Genomic DNA, 17,840 nt, shown 5'->3' with positions numbered 1-17,840 from the left:
TTGCATTCATAATGCCAAAATGAATAAATGGGGGAGAAATAAAGGATGAGATTTGAGTATCTTGGGAAATAGACCTCTTTATAGTGAATTTTCTTAATAGTTATATAGTCACTAAGATCATGGCAACTTTGTTTGATTCTGATTGGTTGAGGGTTATTATACGCTTTTCAAAATTTTATTCAGACTTTTGTCAAATAAATAAGAAATTGTTTAAAAAAATTGACCATTGCATTATCTTGTGGTTTGAAGAAGATGAATTTATAGTATGCTCACACATGTTTTTTTAAACATTTCACCAAAAGGCAGTTATTTAAAAAACATGCAAGTTGTATTCTTAAGTAATAGTTGTTTATAATAGGGGAATAAAAGTGAACTAAAATTTGCAACTATTGAAGTTAATTGTAGGGATTTTGATATATTTGATGTCATTACACAGAATATTGTCAAACCCTTTTCCTCTGCCAAAATTTACTTTAAAAAAAAAACACTTGTTAAGTTTAACTGAAAGTTGTGCATTATGCTTTAAAGGGAAATATACCCTTTTCCTCTGCCAAAATTTACTTTAAAAAACAACAACGCTTTAAAGTTTAACTAAAAGTTTTGCATTATGCTTTAAAGGGAATTTTGTTGTCTCATGACAATCTGTTTCCCAACTTCCCATATTGATTTTTCCTGCACCTCCTGGGAATAGCCTCAAAGATATCAATGAATGAATGGCAGCTAGAACCCATATCTATTGACCCAATGCTGACTTGCTACTCACCTATTGGTCGTTAGGTTTCTACATATTTGACCAAATAGCAACCTTAGTAATCGGGGTTCTCAGTTTAGACCTATTTAGTGGGTACTTGATAATCCTGTAGGCAAATAACATTTACAAGACTGCCAATTTGCTGTATTAAGAGAATGCACAAACAGAGATGAGATGAAAAGAAAGAGAACAAATATGTTGTACATGTACAAGTAGTTCTATTTCATCTCTGGAGATTTTGTGTGCACGTTCCTGTAATTACACTCTGTAAAAATGTGAAAGTATTCGCTATGAATATCAATAGGTATTTCCACTGCAGAATAAAGTTAAGGACTGATGATCTCAGCTGCAATATATAGTTGAAAACACATTCAGAAAGCCATAGAAATATAGAATCATGTCGGTGAGTTATTGTGGAAGTGAAATTGAGATAGGAAATTATGCACTTTTCAACAATCCTTGTTCATTAATAAATGGAGGGAAAAGCACTGGGTTTATTTTTTAAGAACAAACTTTCTATATTTTATTTAAAGAAAACCCTAAAATGGAAAGTTATTTCCAAATTGAAACTTTCGGAAACCTAAGTCCATGTATTTCATATGCATCATTTGTATTTTAAAGATTTATGTTTTTGCTAAATCTTTCTTACAGTAAATACTTACTGTATCCTCACTGGTTATTAGTTAATAATTCAGGTATTCATATTCCATGAACACAAGTGATCATTAAACATAGAAGCTATCTGTTACAAATCTGATATGTGCTTCTTTATTTGAACTAGGGCGAACAGGTGTACTCAAAGTTCAACTGTAACCAATCTATATCTTCCAGACAATCTAATTCTTCTTTTTTTTTCATTCTGTCTCAAGTTTGGAATCGGAAATCTGATCAATGTGTTCTGCGGAGCAGACATTGAACCATCGATCTTAGTAGGATCTGATAACAGATAATTTTACATTCATGACCACTTGGGAGCCTGCCTTTTGTATCAAGGAATTTATAGTCAGCCACAAGGAACTGCCATGTAACACCATGTCATTGTGGAAGCACAGTTAATCAATAATGACATTGGTTTTTATTGTTGATTCCAGTTGGATGGATGTGTCTTAGCCTGTAATTAAGATCATCTATGTATGTTGTACGGCCAGGTCAGATGTGCACCAGAGATTGGATTGGAAACTACTCAATTGCTTGACTGATACTGATATTTTCATCTTAGTTTGTTCAATTCTCTCAAATAATTCAGTTCTAGAAAGGGTCTGTATTCACACCCTCACATTCAATAGAATACAATTGCTCCAACAAGACCTTTGCTTCCATCCATTGACGAATGTGCATTTACGGTAGACAAGGTATCCTGTGTTCTCCCAAAATACACTCTACTGAGGACTTACATCAGCATATTGTGGAATTCAGGAAATTATCAGTTAAGTTAGAGAAGTACATGTAACTGTCTTGCGTAAAATTTCGTGATGGAAGTAAGCCAAGAACTTGAACACCTCTCTACAATATCCTGTTCATGAAGTTTGGAATGACAATGTTGCGAACAAACATTAATCAAGAGGGTAAACATACCAATACCAACGTCATGTTTAGATCTCAGAACCCTTTGAGCATTGTCCTACAGTCAAGACAATGAAATCATCTTCAGAGTCTCCTTACACCCGCAATGGCACTGTCTCACCATCTCGATTCCCATACTACCGCTTCCTCCCTCCACTCAAATCTCCGCCCCCTCTGTCAGCTCCACCCTCCAAGCCCCCATTCCGTGAAGATTACTATGGTGAGCATACCTACACAGCTTATGATACACATAGGTTCTGGGTCCATGGCCCTCACTGGCCTATCTATTTCCTAGGTGAGCTTCTACCCACTCCTGAACACATCTTCACTGTTCCAAAGGAACCTGAGCCTCTATGGCAGTATGGTAAGTATCCAATCAAGGCAACATGACAATTGCTGTATCAACTATTAGTTTATATGTCCTGCGTCTTCTGTCTAGATTTTTTTTATTTGATTTGTATTGTTTTTGTTCCATTTTCTTTTGTCTCTTTATTACTGTGGGGGTTTTTTTGTCCTGGTCTGTTTTTTTTTTCATTTTTGTTTGTTTTGTTTTGTTCTGTCCCGTCCTGTTATGTAATGTCCTATTTTGATATCTTCTGTGTTCTGTTCTTCTTTTTTTGCTTTGTTTTCTTTGGTTCTATTTTTCCTTTGCAATATGCATCGGTTTGATTTCACTAAGCATTGGTACATGTATAGTATGCAACTTTATCCACTAATTTAGTTTTATTCACTGAATGTGATCAAATTTTGCTTTGCTTTTACTGTGAATATGGACCACCATTACTTGTACATATAATTTATTTCATTGAATAATTGTAATATATGAGGTCGACATGGTGATTATGAAAATTACAGTATCACTCTAAGATTTATTGCTCCTTTAATGTATTATTATTGTGTATTTTCATGTGAATTTGCTTTAAATTTATTTATTAATTCATTAAATAGGAACTATTGAAGAAGTGTGCTAGTATCCTTTTCTTGTAATCTAATGGTTTTGGTATTGTCCTTTTTGCTTTCTCCCCAGTTCCTCAGGATGGAAGGACTATTCACACCCAGAAGACTAAATGGTATAGGCCATGGGAAGGCACTCAGAATGTATTTGACTCTGAAAGGACATCCAAGGGGACCATTCCACACACCATACCAGAGGGGTGCTGTCCAAGCTTGGTTTTTGAATCACGGTTTGAAAGTGGCAACCTCAGACAAGCCAGACGAATGTAAGTTAGGAATACACCTTTTTTATTCTCCTCCTTTGCCGGGAATTTCCTATGATTTTTAGTGTAAAAAAACATTTAACCCAAAACTGACAGCATCAGCATTAATATTTTTATTTATCTTTTTTTTTACCCGTCTTTTTTCTTGTCATTAATCATATTTATTTTACGCTCAATTTCCAATTAGTATATCACATCTTCATGTACTAGTGTATACCTACAATTCATTTTGATGTTTGATGTTTTTTGTTGTTGCAGTGGTCAGTTTGAGTATGACCTTGTTCTGAAGACTGACCTTTACACCAGCCGTCACACTCAGTGGTATTACTTCCGGGTTCAGAAGATGCGTCCAGGGGTCACATACAAGTTTAACATCATCAATCTACTCAAGAAAGACAGCCTTTATAATCATGGTCAGTTTGAAAACACTATTGTCTAAACTTTTTTTGAGGGGGTGGGGTATTTTATACTTTGTTACTGTACTAATCATGATATTTGTTTATTACTTGCAGAAATTTAAGTGGTATTTCTTTCAGGTGCTTAGAATGGTCTCTTATATTTCCCTCATGAGCAGCGCTTTTTCTTCCAAGAACATTTCTCCCTTTCATATGATTTCTTAGAAAGTAGCATAACATGTACCCAGATCTAGCTTTTCTTTCTCTTGCTTTATTAAATAAGTTTTGATTCCCTATAATCTAATGTTTTTACAATATTTTATATTTCTAATTTCTCTATTCCAAAATTTATGTATATGGTCATTGCTTGAAAGTTAACTCAAACAGTTACTATTACTCATAAATGCTGAATAAGATTTCTTTATGATGTTAAGTGTTTGAATGTATATAGATTGTAGTGTCCCTAAAGTTCCAGTTCCAAATTTTTTTTTACCTTCCCAAAGCTTTAAAGAAACTTAAAATCATTAAATCATTTGGAACACTCGTAGCCTGATATCCTTTCTTTTGACACCACTATACAGGTATGAGACCATTGATGTATTCAGAGAAGGAAGCAGAGTCTAGTGGTCAAGGTTGGGTCAGGGCTGGTCATCATATCTCTTATTCCAGGAGTTATGGCTTCAACAAAAATGGACTTCTTCACCCTGAAATTACATATTATGTTCTGGAATGGCAAATGGTAAGGAAGTGTGTATTGTTGTATTTGTGTTGTCTTGTTCTTAAGATGGTATCAGAGTAAGATGAAGGGTTTACTTTAATTGTAGATCATAGACCTTGTAAAGTGCAATCCATGTAAGTGAAGGGTCCAGACCTAAAAAATCAATCCTCTATTATATTAATTTCATTTTCTTTCTAGTTAAGTATTTTAGTTATATTTATTTTCTTGATGATTATTGCTTTTGAAAGTAGATGTCCACTATTGATTAGATTTTTAAATCCACTCTTCATATGTGTGTTTGTGATTAATATGCAATTATTTCATTTTCCTTTTTTTGCAAGGGGGGGGGGCATTTTTTTCATGAAACAGTCATTCTTTGAAGTACCGTCCGATTGCCTATGATAAACATACAACCGATTTTGAAAGATGCTGTAGTACAAATAAAAGAAATAATATGCAAAGTTTTGTTCCATCACAGGAGTTCAAGCATGAAGATGACACCTGTTACCTTGCTCATTGCTATCCGTTCACCTTCACTGATCTATGTCAGCATTTAGATGATCTGATGGCTCAGCCAGAGAGACGCAAGACAATGAGAAGAGATGTTCTCTGTGAAAGCAGGGCTGGAAACAGTTGCTTCCTTCTCACTGTATCAAATTTCAGTGGTGAGGTTTACTTTTTGTTCATTTGTGTTCAACTTATGTCAACATCTGTTATTGTTCGAGATTATTGCACCAATCTACAAGGATCTAACGATGAGTGCATTTGTGTTATATTGGGGGACTTAAGAGATTTTTCGTCCATAATGCGTTTCTGTTTTAGGGAAACCAGTCTTACTGAGCGAGAGGACAGCCTTATGGGATAGAAAACCCCATGTCACTAGCTATCTCTATGAAATGTAATGCTCCATGTTGCCATTTTCTCTTGCTTCTCCAATATCTTTTTACAAGGAGTTTTATGATATTTGCTCTTTTCAATATTCCATGGTACAGCATCAACAGAAAAATCTGTGCATTGACTCTAAAACCTGTATTCTTATATTATTCTCATCACACCCCTTTTACACTCTTGTTTGCTTTGTTTAGAACACCGTCCTAAGAAGGGTATTGTTGTAACAGCTAGGGTACATCCTGGTGAAACCAATGCTAGCTGGATGATGAGAGGACTTCTAGACTTCATCACTAGCTCAGATCCTATTGCCAAGGTAATGTCTTACTTTGTCAGTTTATGTGTTCACATTTCTCCTCTCTCTTGTTATATTTTCTTATTCAGAAAATATTCTTTCTTGTACTTCTGTTTATTTCACTTTTTGTCTCACCTGCGAAGCAAAGTGAGACTATAGGCGCCGCTTTTCCGGCGGCGGTCAAAGGTCATGTAAGGTCAATGACCTTTGGCCATGTTGGGTTTTTTTGTTGAATAACCATCATATCTCTGTAAGTTTATTGGTCTAGTTCATAAAAAGTGGACATAAGAGTAACCATGTATCACTAAACATCTTGTGCGAGTTAGAGTAGTATTCAAAGTCAGCACTGCTGCTATATTGAACCGCGTGATGCAGGTGAGACAGCCAGAGGCATTCCACTTGTTAGTCTTTGTCCTTTTGATTTGATTTGTTACATGTCATGTTCCTAAGTTTTCAATTACATATTTTCCATTGAATTCATGGTTATCCATTCGAAATTTAGGGAACCAGGTATATCAGGTGATGGGTATGACAGAAGTATTCTGCTTTGTGTTAGAAGCTGTAAATTTGTATACCATGGTAAATTTTTATTCCAATTTTTGTGGGGTCGTATATGAGTAGCTGAAGTGATTTCATGATAGGAATTAGAAAAGATTCTTTACTCAATTTCTCTTTTTTCTCAAGTAGAATGAATATTTACCAATGTTATCATTTGACCTTGCATTGTCAGCCATATCTCTGCTCTCATGTCCCACCGACTTTTTAAATTGCTCAATGAGATTCAAGATTCAAAGTGTTTATTATCAGTATAAAAAACTGTAATTCGGCCATAAGACACTAGCGACTTGCCTTTTCAACTTATGATGCAATTATACCATACATGTTAACTGGTATCATGATCTCTACAGGAGCTGAGAAAGTGTTACATCTTTAAGATCATCCCTATGTTGAATCCTGATGGTGTAATTGTTGGTAACTATCGATGCTCTCTGGCTGGTCGTGATCTCAATCGTAACTATCGTCATCCTAAGAAGGAATCATTCCCCACTGTATGGAATACAAAGCAAATGCTTGCAGATTTTGCTGAGGAATGTGAGGTAGGATGGACTTTAATATGCTTAAAATTTGCATCAAGTTCCTTTTTCTTTAGACTGAAGAAATGGATTTGAAAAGCTCTTGTATAAGGACATGTGATTTTTATTGATGAATTAAGTATGTTAGGCAATATTTCAACAATGTTTTTCATCACTTTTAGGACCAGGAAATTTTCATGATTTTTTAGAAATAGATAGAATCAGCAGTACTTGGTGTATAAAACAGATTTGATAAATTGATTCTTTTAGGGGCAGGTGGTCATTTAATTTTGAAGTGTTTTCTGGCTTATTTTATCTTATTCTATTTTTTTGCTGTCTCACTCCAAATCTGAATGTGATGTGCCTAAATTACAAATTCAGTATGTAATTTTAGGTTTTGGAAAATTGTTGTTTACATCTAGTTTCAATTTGTCACATACTCTTTTTTTTGTTCTATTACAGGAGATCTTAGTGTACTGTGATATGCATGGACACAGTAGAAAACATAATGTCTTCATTTATGGATGTGATCCAGATAAACAAGAGCTGGATATGGCTGCTTTCCTGTGTCAAAGGTTGTTTCCTTGGTTACTCTCTCAGAAGGTAAGTATATGCTGTTTAGCAATCTTTGAATTCTATTTGGTTATATAGGAATGGGAATTATGACAAATATATTGTACCAATGATAAAACGTTCATAAACTATGTTCGATATGTTGAAATTTCACTAGAGAATGTAATGTTTGATATTTTAGTTCACTTATGATTTTTGGTCGAGGTTATCTGATACAAGGCTTTCTACAAAGATAAGATGTTCTTTTTTATTCATACTATTACTAGGGGTGGGAAATTCAATATCAAATGAGTGGATTCTGTTGCCATTTTGGCTGCTGAACACAAATCTAATAAGTATTTTTGTTTTAGAATACGTCTGATATTGGTTCCAAGCGATTTTTCAAAATGGCCGCCGAATTCCTCCAAAATCAGTATTTTCACTTGTAAATCCTAAAATATCTGTACAAATAAGGGTTGCAACATATCTTACTATACGTTTTCATGGTCACTGAGCACAAAAATACATGAATCAGATAAGTTGGGTCATTCAAAATGACGTTTTTGGGTGAATATTTTTGGGTCATTTTTGCTAAAAATTGTCCTCAAATCACAATTTTTGTACTTAAATCCTTAATTATTCATTCATTTGTAACTTGCTGCATGTCTAGCTCTATGTTTTCATGGTCACTAAGCACAAAAATGCATGAATCAGATAAGTTGGGTCATTCAAAATGATGTTTTTAGGTGAAAAACAGCATGTTTGGGCCATTTTTGGTATGAATTGCCCTCAAATCACAATTTTTGGACATAAAACAGTAACTGTTCATTTATCTGTAGTTTGTAACATATCTAAATATATGTTTTCATGGCCACTGAAGCCAACAATCAATAAATTAAATCTGTTCCAACATTTGTAAAGTCTTTTTTGGGGTGAAATCAGCTTCTTTTTAATTTTGCATTCATAAAAATCCAATATTCATGCATCTGTACCTATAGTATGAATTGATATATGTGTTCATGCTATTTATTTGAAAAATAGATGATTCATATATGATGATATAATTTCATTGTCTTTCTAGAGAAAAATCCCAGAAATTGTCAGGCAAGGGGGGGGGGTATACATGTATGTGGCTTTGAAATATTTTTGGTGTACAATGTACATAACGTAATAGAACAAGTAGTCGAACTATGCCTCCTATATTGCATGTTTTCATGATCAGCACTAGATTAAAGAAAATGAAATTTAAAGCAGGTGGCTATATGAATTACTTGTTAGTTATCAATGTTTTCCTTTGAGGATTTATATATTTCTGTTTTGGATTGGGATTGGGGGTAATGCTTGGCTTGGTGAAATTTTTGTCAGATATCACCTTGACTTTAGTCAGAATTATAGATGTTAAAATGTACTTATTGCATTTGTTACCAATATGCAGTATTGGGTGCAGTGATTTACAAGACCATCTCAACACTAGCCTCAGTGTATACGTACGCAGATGACACTACTATTTCAGTATCTGGTAAGACTAAAACAGAGGTCGAAACCAATCTAACCCAGGCACTATACGAGACCTATTCATGGATAAGAAATAACAAACTGATCTTAAACTATAATAAAACAAAAGTAATGCTTTTAGGCTCAAAACAAAAACTAAGTACTACTCATAATCAGCAAATATCAATAAATATACATGGCTGTACTCTAGAATGTAAAAATGAAGTGAAGTGTTTGGGAGTAACAATCGATAATTGCCTTGACTTTAAGCAACATACCAATTCAATTTCAAATCTTATCAAACGTAAGCTTGGAATTATTCGCAGGAATAAACATTATTTTAATCAATCTCAACTTTCCAAACTTTATTGGGTATATGTCATTCCCCATATCCTTTATTGTTCTAATGTTTGGTTTGGAAGATCAGAAGGAAATTATGACACGCTTAACAGGTTACATAAAAGGGCAGGGTATCTGATATCAAATCGCACATGGATGACACGTTCTGAAATCGTGTTTAAAGAACTAAATTGGCCCTCTCTATACAAAGTTCTCCATAGAGCCGCATGTGTTCTTATGTATAAGTGTGTCAATAAATTATCGCCCGCCATTTTATACGATAGACTTTCATTTGTCGATGATGTCTCTTCTAGAACCACACGTAGTTCTGACAAATTGCTCTTGAGATTGCCAAAATGTCGTACGACCTTCTACCAAAAATCTTTCCTATTTTCAGGCTCTCTCACTTGGAATAAACTGCCTGAACATATAAGATTTTCAAGATCTGTTCATTCCTTTAAATTCCAACTTAAACACATATAGACAAATCATATCGTTCATTTTAATCATTATACAATACACTTATCATACACTATTCTATTGTCCGTGCCGTTCCTATAGTACATTTGGTATCGATTGCTGCTCATTTCTTGTCTTTCTGTTATTACCACTTATTATCTAGACATTGAAACGTGTTGTGTTTTATTTGTTTTGTTTTTTTATCTTTTTATCTTGATGTATATAAGTGATAAAATTATCAAATGATGCAATATGTCTTCTGCTTGGTTTTTTTTTGTTTTTTTATTTCCAAAAGTAAATTTATTAGTACTGTATAATACATTGCCTTGTGTTTTAACGATCTTTCATCTTTTTAAATGCTTATATATAATCACAGAGCCCTGAGGTAGACCAGCTTTTAATGTTAATATTTTGCATATTTTTATCATGTATCTTGCCATCTGTAACTCGTAACACATTTTCGTATTTTTACCTTGTATTTATTCCCTTTTTCTGTATCTCATAATGTCCTGTTACTATGTTTTTCGTGCATTGTATGTATTTTAATGCTGATCAGGCCACTCTGTATAAATATTCGAGAATAAATAAATAAATAAAAAAAAGTAAAACTGGAACATAATTTTTGACTAATACGATTGCCTACAAGTACTCTGTGTCAAAGTTTGGGAAAACAAAAATATTTTGACAAATGAAAATTGTTTACATGAAACTGTACAGTCTGAGCACAGAGTGTACTAATGTGTGTACGTGTATAATGAATCAATATATGAACTTTTGCGTTCAGCAGCAGAGCATCCATTTTTTCAGTCTTTTTGGTACTCTTTGAGCATTTATTATAGATAGATAGATAAAAAGATAGATAAATTTTATTTTCACACGGTAAAAAACCCAAACAGATACAAAGTCTGATTTACATTGGGGCCGTGCCATTAATAAAAATGTACAAAGTAAAAGGCACTCAAACTTACATGAATAAATATATAAAACATGATAATCGTAATCATTACCAGGTGATAATACAAAAAGTTAAGTTAAGTTCCTCCACAGAACATTTTTCCATCTTGTATGCCATCTGATCCTTTCACACACCTATTTGACGAATGTCTGGAGTTACTGTGAGACAAAGATAGCCAACTTCATTCTGAAGCCATTTTCACTAAGATTTGCTAACATATTATCTAAGTTGTTAAGAGTCAGTGGGCCATTATGGTCTTTACATCTTAGATTGTTAGAGTTTTACAAGCTTTCTTCTTCTTTAACTCCTCATTCTTATGCAGTGCAAATTTCTGTGCAGATACAACAGTTGCATTAAAGTGTGCTTCGAGCTTCTATACTGTGTTCACCTCTTCAGAACAGCGAGCCCACTTCCACCTTTCCTTCCTTTCTTCTATACTCTTACTTTCAAATTCAGGGTGTACCAGAAGACCACCAGATGCCAGCAGATTTTTTTTTCCGGACAGAGTCTGGACAGAAGAACTTCCATCAGTAACTTTGAATCTGTGCACTAGCTTTGAAAATTCAGAGTCACATTCTAAGTTGGTAAAAGGAGCATAAATCATGCCATCAACATCCGATAAAGTAATCGGTCCTGGACATCTGGCTCTTCACTGAACTAATAACTTCTTCAATCACATCAGCAACTAGCCTATCTCTTCCCGATCCTATTTCTTTTCTCTTTGCCCACCATAATTTTATATTACCCGTCTAGTTTTTCCTCAAGGAATCTCCTGCAACGTTCTATCCCCAGCATTTTGCTCACCCATCTTGTTGATGCCCAGCAGTTCTTTCATCAGGAAGATGTTAAGATAACCTGTCATTGTGTAAATTTCTCAACAGCATGTGAACCACTCATTCTGAATGTAGCCACTGCAAGAACAAGTTTGTAGTTGTTGGTGTCCACATCTGCATTGAAGAAAGCTTGGATGAATTCTCGTCATGACAGGTACTCCTTAGCAAGTTCTGCAATTCTACCGAATTTATTGGCTACAAATCCTTTGAATCCTTGGCACTGAATATTGTTATCTTCCATCCAAGAGGGACACTTATTGCTGATTATGGCTAGGAGACAATAACTTGGAGATTGCGATTAACCCTAGTATGGATTGAAAATCCTGGAGATACAAAGATCCCCTCACCTGCTGATACCTCCAGAACTGTTGGATGCAAATCTTCTGTTCTATGTTTCTGCATATCTATTGCATGATCTATACGCAAAATTATATGAGCGCAGCATTTAAGGATTTTAGTAAGGTCTACTCCAAGGGCCTGAAGACGGACTTCAGTCAGCAGCTCGATCTGTCATCCAGAAGTCTATTTCTGATTTCAATTCATCAGCTGTGGAGTTGGCAAGAATGGCTATTAAGCACTTGAGCCTGAACCCATAAGCTTTGATCAGCACCATCTTGACCACTATGATTCAAATTTCCCAATAACCTGTAGTCAGGGATGTCCTTTTACCTGAAGGTCCAGTTATGGTGATGTGGTTTGCTTTCATATTATTAATTTCAACTGTAGGCCTATGTATTTTCAACATTGATTCATTAAAGCAGCTGGTCTGCAGATTATTAAATCTTTGATTTTGTTTTGTTTTGTTCATTACTACATGTATGATAATGATTTTTACTAAACATATGAAATTCACTATTTGCATTCATTTTTGCTTACAATTTTGATCTTACCATTTATCACCATGCCTGTACCTCAATGTCTTAAGTATGCATATATTTCAACTCAGTACCCTAAAAATAAAGAGACATGTCGCACACCCCTTTTATGATGTTTAATGTACAAATATGGCCAAAAGGCCATTTTCCCGCCATTTTTCAAAAAAATGGCGGGAAAACAACTTTATCTCACCCAGCCTATACATCTAATGTCCTATATGTATGTGAAGATATTTGAACTCAGCACCCTCAAACACATAAGACATATCACACACCCATTTTATGCTGCTCAATGTAAAAAAACATGGAAAAATGCCATTTTCCCGCCATTTTTCAAGAAATGGAGGGAAAATGGCAATTTTTTACCATGGCTATACATCCAATGATTTACATATTGAGATAATTGAACTCAGCACCCTCAAAAACAAAGAGAGAGACAAATACACACCCGTTATATATAAAAATAGGGCAAAAAGGGCAATTTTCCCGCCATTTTTCAAAAAAATGGCTGGAACCAATATCAAACCTCATTGGAGGTCAAAATGGTTGGCGGATTTGTGTTCAGCGGCAAAAATGGCCATAGAATTCACCCGTTTGAAAAAAATTTTGTCATTTGCCCACCCCTACTATTACTAATTGATAACATTCATAATTTGATCTAAGAAGCTTGAGCTTAAGCTTGTGCAGTGATAGTTTCATTGTGTATCCTCTGGAAAATTTCTTCGTAAATCCAACTATCATTAGTATTACTGCATTTCTATGGAATTCTCATGATCAGGCACCAGACAAGTTTTCATTTCGTGGTTGCAAGTTCCGAGTAAAGCGTTGCAAGGAGGCAACAGGAAGGGTTGTGATGTGGAGGCAAATGGGCATCAGCAACAGCTTCACGTTGGAAGCAACATTCTGTGGCAGCAAGGATATTACCAGGTAAATTTGAATGTGGCAGCAAGAAGTACTTGGCCCCTTTTTAGTTGAGGCATCAATGAATGTAATAGGTGCTATCCCCAAAATTTTGCTTTTAGCTTGGCAAAAGAGGGTCTGAAATGCAAATGCAGTTGATTTCTTTGTATTATTAAAGTACGTGTACATATACAAAGCTCAATTTATTTTATCAATGCAATGTAAAAAATATAAGTCATTAATATAAATTTGTAATCCATTTTCTTCTGGATTTGACATGACAGTGATTCTATTTATAGTAGTCACTTTGTCCCATTTCTAATGCTCTTATACTTTATTTCAGGTATCTTATTGAATTCAAACCCTCTAAAGATATTCCACTTCTGCAGTGTGTATAACATGGCATTATCACTTTGTTCTTACTTCTCACCAGTCATGCTCCAAGACACTTCAATCTTCAAGATTTCCAGGATCTTGGACGTCATTTCTGTGAGGCACTTCTGGTCTACCACCAAGCTCAGGAGAACACTAGGTGAGCCTGGAAAATAAATCAGACAATCAAGAGTCTCATTAAAACCTAATATCTTCAGCTGAAATTTCCAACTACTTATAGCCAGCTGTGAATGTGTAAATGAGGACAGATACGATTACAAACAAATATAGACAGGACAGCTGCAAAGATCATAGCATTTCTCTTGAATGATTTTTTTCCTCTATCATTAACAATTTAATAGTGTATTATGTTTTGCTGAATTTCCATTTTTATTTCTATCTATTCTATTTCCATTATTGTTTATATTTTTGAAGTGCCATAAGCACATAACGGTGGACCTGTACACTAGATAAGTAGCCGCCATTGCATCTATTATTCTACAAAAAAAATTGTGTTTGTGTATTTTCTTTTCTTGAAGACTTTTTTTAATCACCCATCAAAGAGGATTGGTTCATATGGTATTATGAAAGGAAGCCTTTGCAGATTCTTACTGGAATAATGTGCAACTTGTAATATATTTACTCTGAAGTATCATAGTGTAGGAGTTAAATAATTAAAACATGGTTTCACTGCCTCCCAAAATAATCAATATACTTTATAAAATATGAATTTTTGTTTTCCCAGTCTACATTCTGAATTGATTCTTGAGTTGACAAAGGAGATCACCCATCATATTCTTCTCAGCCGTGGTTTACTACCACCAAACATGCCATTCCCTGATCTATCTTCTCTCAAAGATGTCAAACAAGGTGGGTACAACTGATATAGCAATCTGCTTTTATTCTCTTTCAGATATACACAACTTTATCATTAATACAGTACTTCATATAATGAATGAAGGGCAAGAATAGATACTTCGAGTAGACTCACTATGTGTCTTGATATTTCAGTTATAACATGTGGTGAAGCATTACATCTTGTTTCTTTTCCTGGTATGCTAACATAGTATCTATAATACTATGTTAGTTATATGTTCATGTGCATTTGTATCTATGATATTGACTTGAGTGAAAGCATATTGGAGTACATCAGTATTTTTCATTGAATCATCATTATGTAATAATACCTCTCTCTTCTTTGTCATCATTTATACCCTGCATCGTCATTGATCTTCTTTTTTATTTGTCATTCCAGGACAAAAATCCAAGAAGCATGGTGGGTCCAAGGCAGACCAGGATGGATCTGAATGGGCTGGGTTAGACAAGAGGACCAAGTCTAAGCTAGCTGCTCTGAAGGTAATAGACACCTTAAGTTCAGAGACCATACAAGGCTGCTATGACCTTCTCGCTGACCTTCACATCAACAAGGAATTTGCAGAATCAGAGTAAGTCTGGATGAAAATATTAAAGTAATCATGATAATAAAAGCTGGATTTATAAATCAATTTTCAAGGGAAAAAATATATTCCGGATTTAGGCATGTATGTATATAGTGCTATCTGTTTAGAAGTAATCAGTTCCAATGTACACAATCATTACCCCTGCAAGTAAACTGTAATACACAATACTAAACTAGCTGCAAGAGTATAAGAAACTCAACATGATACATTATGGTTTATTGAAGTAAAAATATCACTTCATTCAACCCCCTGTTTTTTTTTTTAGTTTTCAAATTTTTTGATTTCCCAATATTTATAAACCGATTGCTAACCAAACCATTTTTTGTGGCTCAATGCTCACTGTATTGTCACAGGCAATAAATGCTAACATGTTTTATGAAAAAGATTCTTGCTGTCAGCATGTAAGAACAAAATTATAACTTATTGAATCCAGTTAAAAAACAACAAAAACATTTATAAAGAGCGATTGAGTAGTTGCACTTTTCTTCATAATTCCTCTGTATATTTTGTGATTTTTGTTTAGCACAAGTGACAGTGACAGTGCATCTGAATCTGAGCTTCCCAAAGGACAGAACGATGATGATGATGATAAAGTGAGGAAAAAGAAGAGGAAGAAGAAGCTGAAAGGTAGATCAAAAAGTGAAGAGGTGAGCTGGGGTACAGTGTCTGCATGCAATTCCTTAAAATAATCAACCTTTTTGTACGTCCGACCCCCATTTTTCTCAAGTCTTACTTCACTTCATAAGCTAACCAAGTTATGGTCCTTTGAGAACATTACAGATTGTCAAAATAGCAAGAAATCAGAGACATAAAATCTCAGTAAGGTCCCACATATAAGGGGTCAGACGTATATATATTTTTTTGGAATTGCCCAATAGTAATGCTAATCAATAATGATTACAATGATGATAAATACACAGATTAACAATTGAGTGAAATGAAAATGTTAAGATGAAATAGATGATAAAGAGAAAGTGAAAGATTGATTAAATAAGGTGAATTTAATAAATTGACGGATATTACAATATCAACAAACATCACTGATGGTGACATTTGTAAGATATTCAAGCCTCTCAAAATTGAATACTCAAGTTGTAATTGTAAAACAGTAATAAAAAATCTTTTACAGTGCAATGTTGAATTATATATCGACTCCATTGAGCTTGCTACCTTAGTATTTTTTTAATGTTGGAAGGAAAAGTATGTGGATATTTCATAGCATAACATGCATCATATAACCTTGAATATATATATATATATATATATATATATACATACAAATATTTACCAGATGTTTTTAAATATATGAATTTATTTTTGTACAGGGACCCCCACCAGATATGAATGCAGATGAGCAATCTAAGAAGAAGGTAAGAATTATGAGACTTTTTCTAGGTTTTATCTAATTCATGTTTTATTTCTCTTGCTCATGATCTACTGACAGATATTTCAATGTTTGTTTGATTTCTTTAGTGTTTAATTCTAGAATTCTGAAATGTATTACTTTGAAATATAGTTGCAGGAAACTGTAGAATTAGTTGTGACTAATTTACTGGAAAGAATAGTGTAGCAGTGATATTGTCTTTCCCAGTCTAGTACTGTGTTCCATTTAGTTACTGTTAAATTTTTGTAGTAGGATTTTAGTTTCTAAGTTTCTAATGTATTTGTCTATGGTGAATTAACGAATATAAGAAGATCAGAATGGATCATTATAGAGTAGATTAGGATAATTGCTTGTATGTCATTGTCACAGATATATATTTTTCAGTTACAAGAATAGTTTAACATTCTTTACCATCTGCAAGCCCAAAGTATCTTTAAGATCCATACATTACCCATAAGAATAGAAAAGATCAAAATTTATGGGGGTGTTTTTATCAAGGAAATTGATATCAGAGATTGATGTACTGTCTGTATATTATTTTATAAATCAAGGAATATCAGAGGGTAACATTTCAGAAGTTATAAAGGGAACCAAATTAATGTAAAGTACATTCTAAGATGAATGTTTATCTGTAATTAGTGTTGTAGAAGTGATTCTTTGATCTCTGTTTTCCCTCTTTAATTCTCAGTAGCAAGTTAGGCTGTAGATCTTGTGTTGTAATTAGTTTTTATGTTTCCATTTCTGCTTTCAGTGACCTTATTGTAACAATACTGTTTAGTAAGCTGTAAAGGTTGTATCCTGTACATAGTATTGATACACCAAACATTATATAAAGTGTACAGTAAAACCTTGTATTTGTCAACCTTACCAATGTAAAAATTCGGCCAATATCAAAGCTTCTTACACAACCCATCTCATAAAGTACTTATTAGTGCTTTTAAGTTACACTTCTCAGATTTTTTTATAGTAGATGCTATCTATTCAGGGTCCTGTTTTCATGATTAGCTACATGTACCATAGTAACGGTACTCAGCGGCAACTCATAAAACATAATTATACATAATTTATTTATGTTTTTTCATAACAGTCCCTTGTTCCAGCTGATTTAATTCAATTGAACTAAATAACTAATTCTTCCAAACAGTTGACATTTAAAATCAAAGCTAAATACTGCTTTTCAAGAAGGAGAATAAACACTCCTTGATTGTTTGGAGCAGAGGAAGGGTGGAGGTTGACAAAATTATTGTTCTTATTTATTAATCATTAAATGGCCTTGTTCATTTCAATGCACCAAGTGCTGTAATACATGTACGTTAT

At 34.0% G+C, this 17,840-nt stretch overlaps 1 protein-coding gene across 17 annotated transcripts in view; it reads left to right on the top strand.

Moving 5' to 3' along the window:
- Nucleotides 1-17,840, top strand: part of LOC121427202 — a 72,195-nt gene that overhangs the window by 37,715 nt on the left and 16,640 nt on the right. For 16 of the 17 annotated variants that reach the window (XM_041623524.1, XM_041623606.1, XM_041623599.1 and 13 more), the window contains 13 exons: nucleotides 3,342-3,534; nucleotides 3,790-3,944; nucleotides 4,508-4,665; nucleotides 5,123-5,309; nucleotides 5,730-5,848; nucleotides 6,736-6,924; nucleotides 7,363-7,503; nucleotides 13,186-13,334; nucleotides 13,741-13,839; nucleotides 14,425-14,549; nucleotides 14,935-15,124; nucleotides 15,663-15,786; nucleotides 16,465-16,509. In XM_041623524.1, the coding sequence (XP_041479458.1) occupies nucleotides 3,342-3,534; nucleotides 3,790-3,944; nucleotides 4,508-4,665; nucleotides 5,123-5,309; nucleotides 5,730-5,848; nucleotides 6,736-6,924; nucleotides 7,363-7,503; nucleotides 13,186-13,334; nucleotides 13,741-13,839; nucleotides 14,425-14,549; nucleotides 14,935-15,124; nucleotides 15,663-15,786; nucleotides 16,465-16,509 (1,874 nt within the window). Of the gene's footprint in view, nucleotides 1-1,842; nucleotides 2,679-3,341; nucleotides 3,535-3,789; nucleotides 3,945-4,507; nucleotides 4,666-5,122; nucleotides 5,310-5,729; nucleotides 5,849-6,735; nucleotides 6,925-7,362; nucleotides 7,504-13,185; nucleotides 13,335-13,740; nucleotides 13,840-14,424; nucleotides 14,550-14,934; nucleotides 15,125-15,662; nucleotides 15,787-16,464; nucleotides 16,510-17,840 lie in introns of all 17 variants that reach the window. The other variant, XM_041623614.1, reaches the window with a different exon arrangement.

This window comes from Lytechinus variegatus, chromosome 1 (genome assembly GCF_018143015.1).
Source record: "Lytechinus variegatus isolate NC3 chromosome 1, Lvar_3.0, whole genome shotgun sequence".
NCBI classification, from domain to species: Eukaryota; Metazoa; Echinodermata; class Echinoidea; order Temnopleuroida; family Toxopneustidae; genus Lytechinus; species Lytechinus variegatus.
This window is presented reverse-complemented; position numbering and strand designations above follow the sequence as displayed.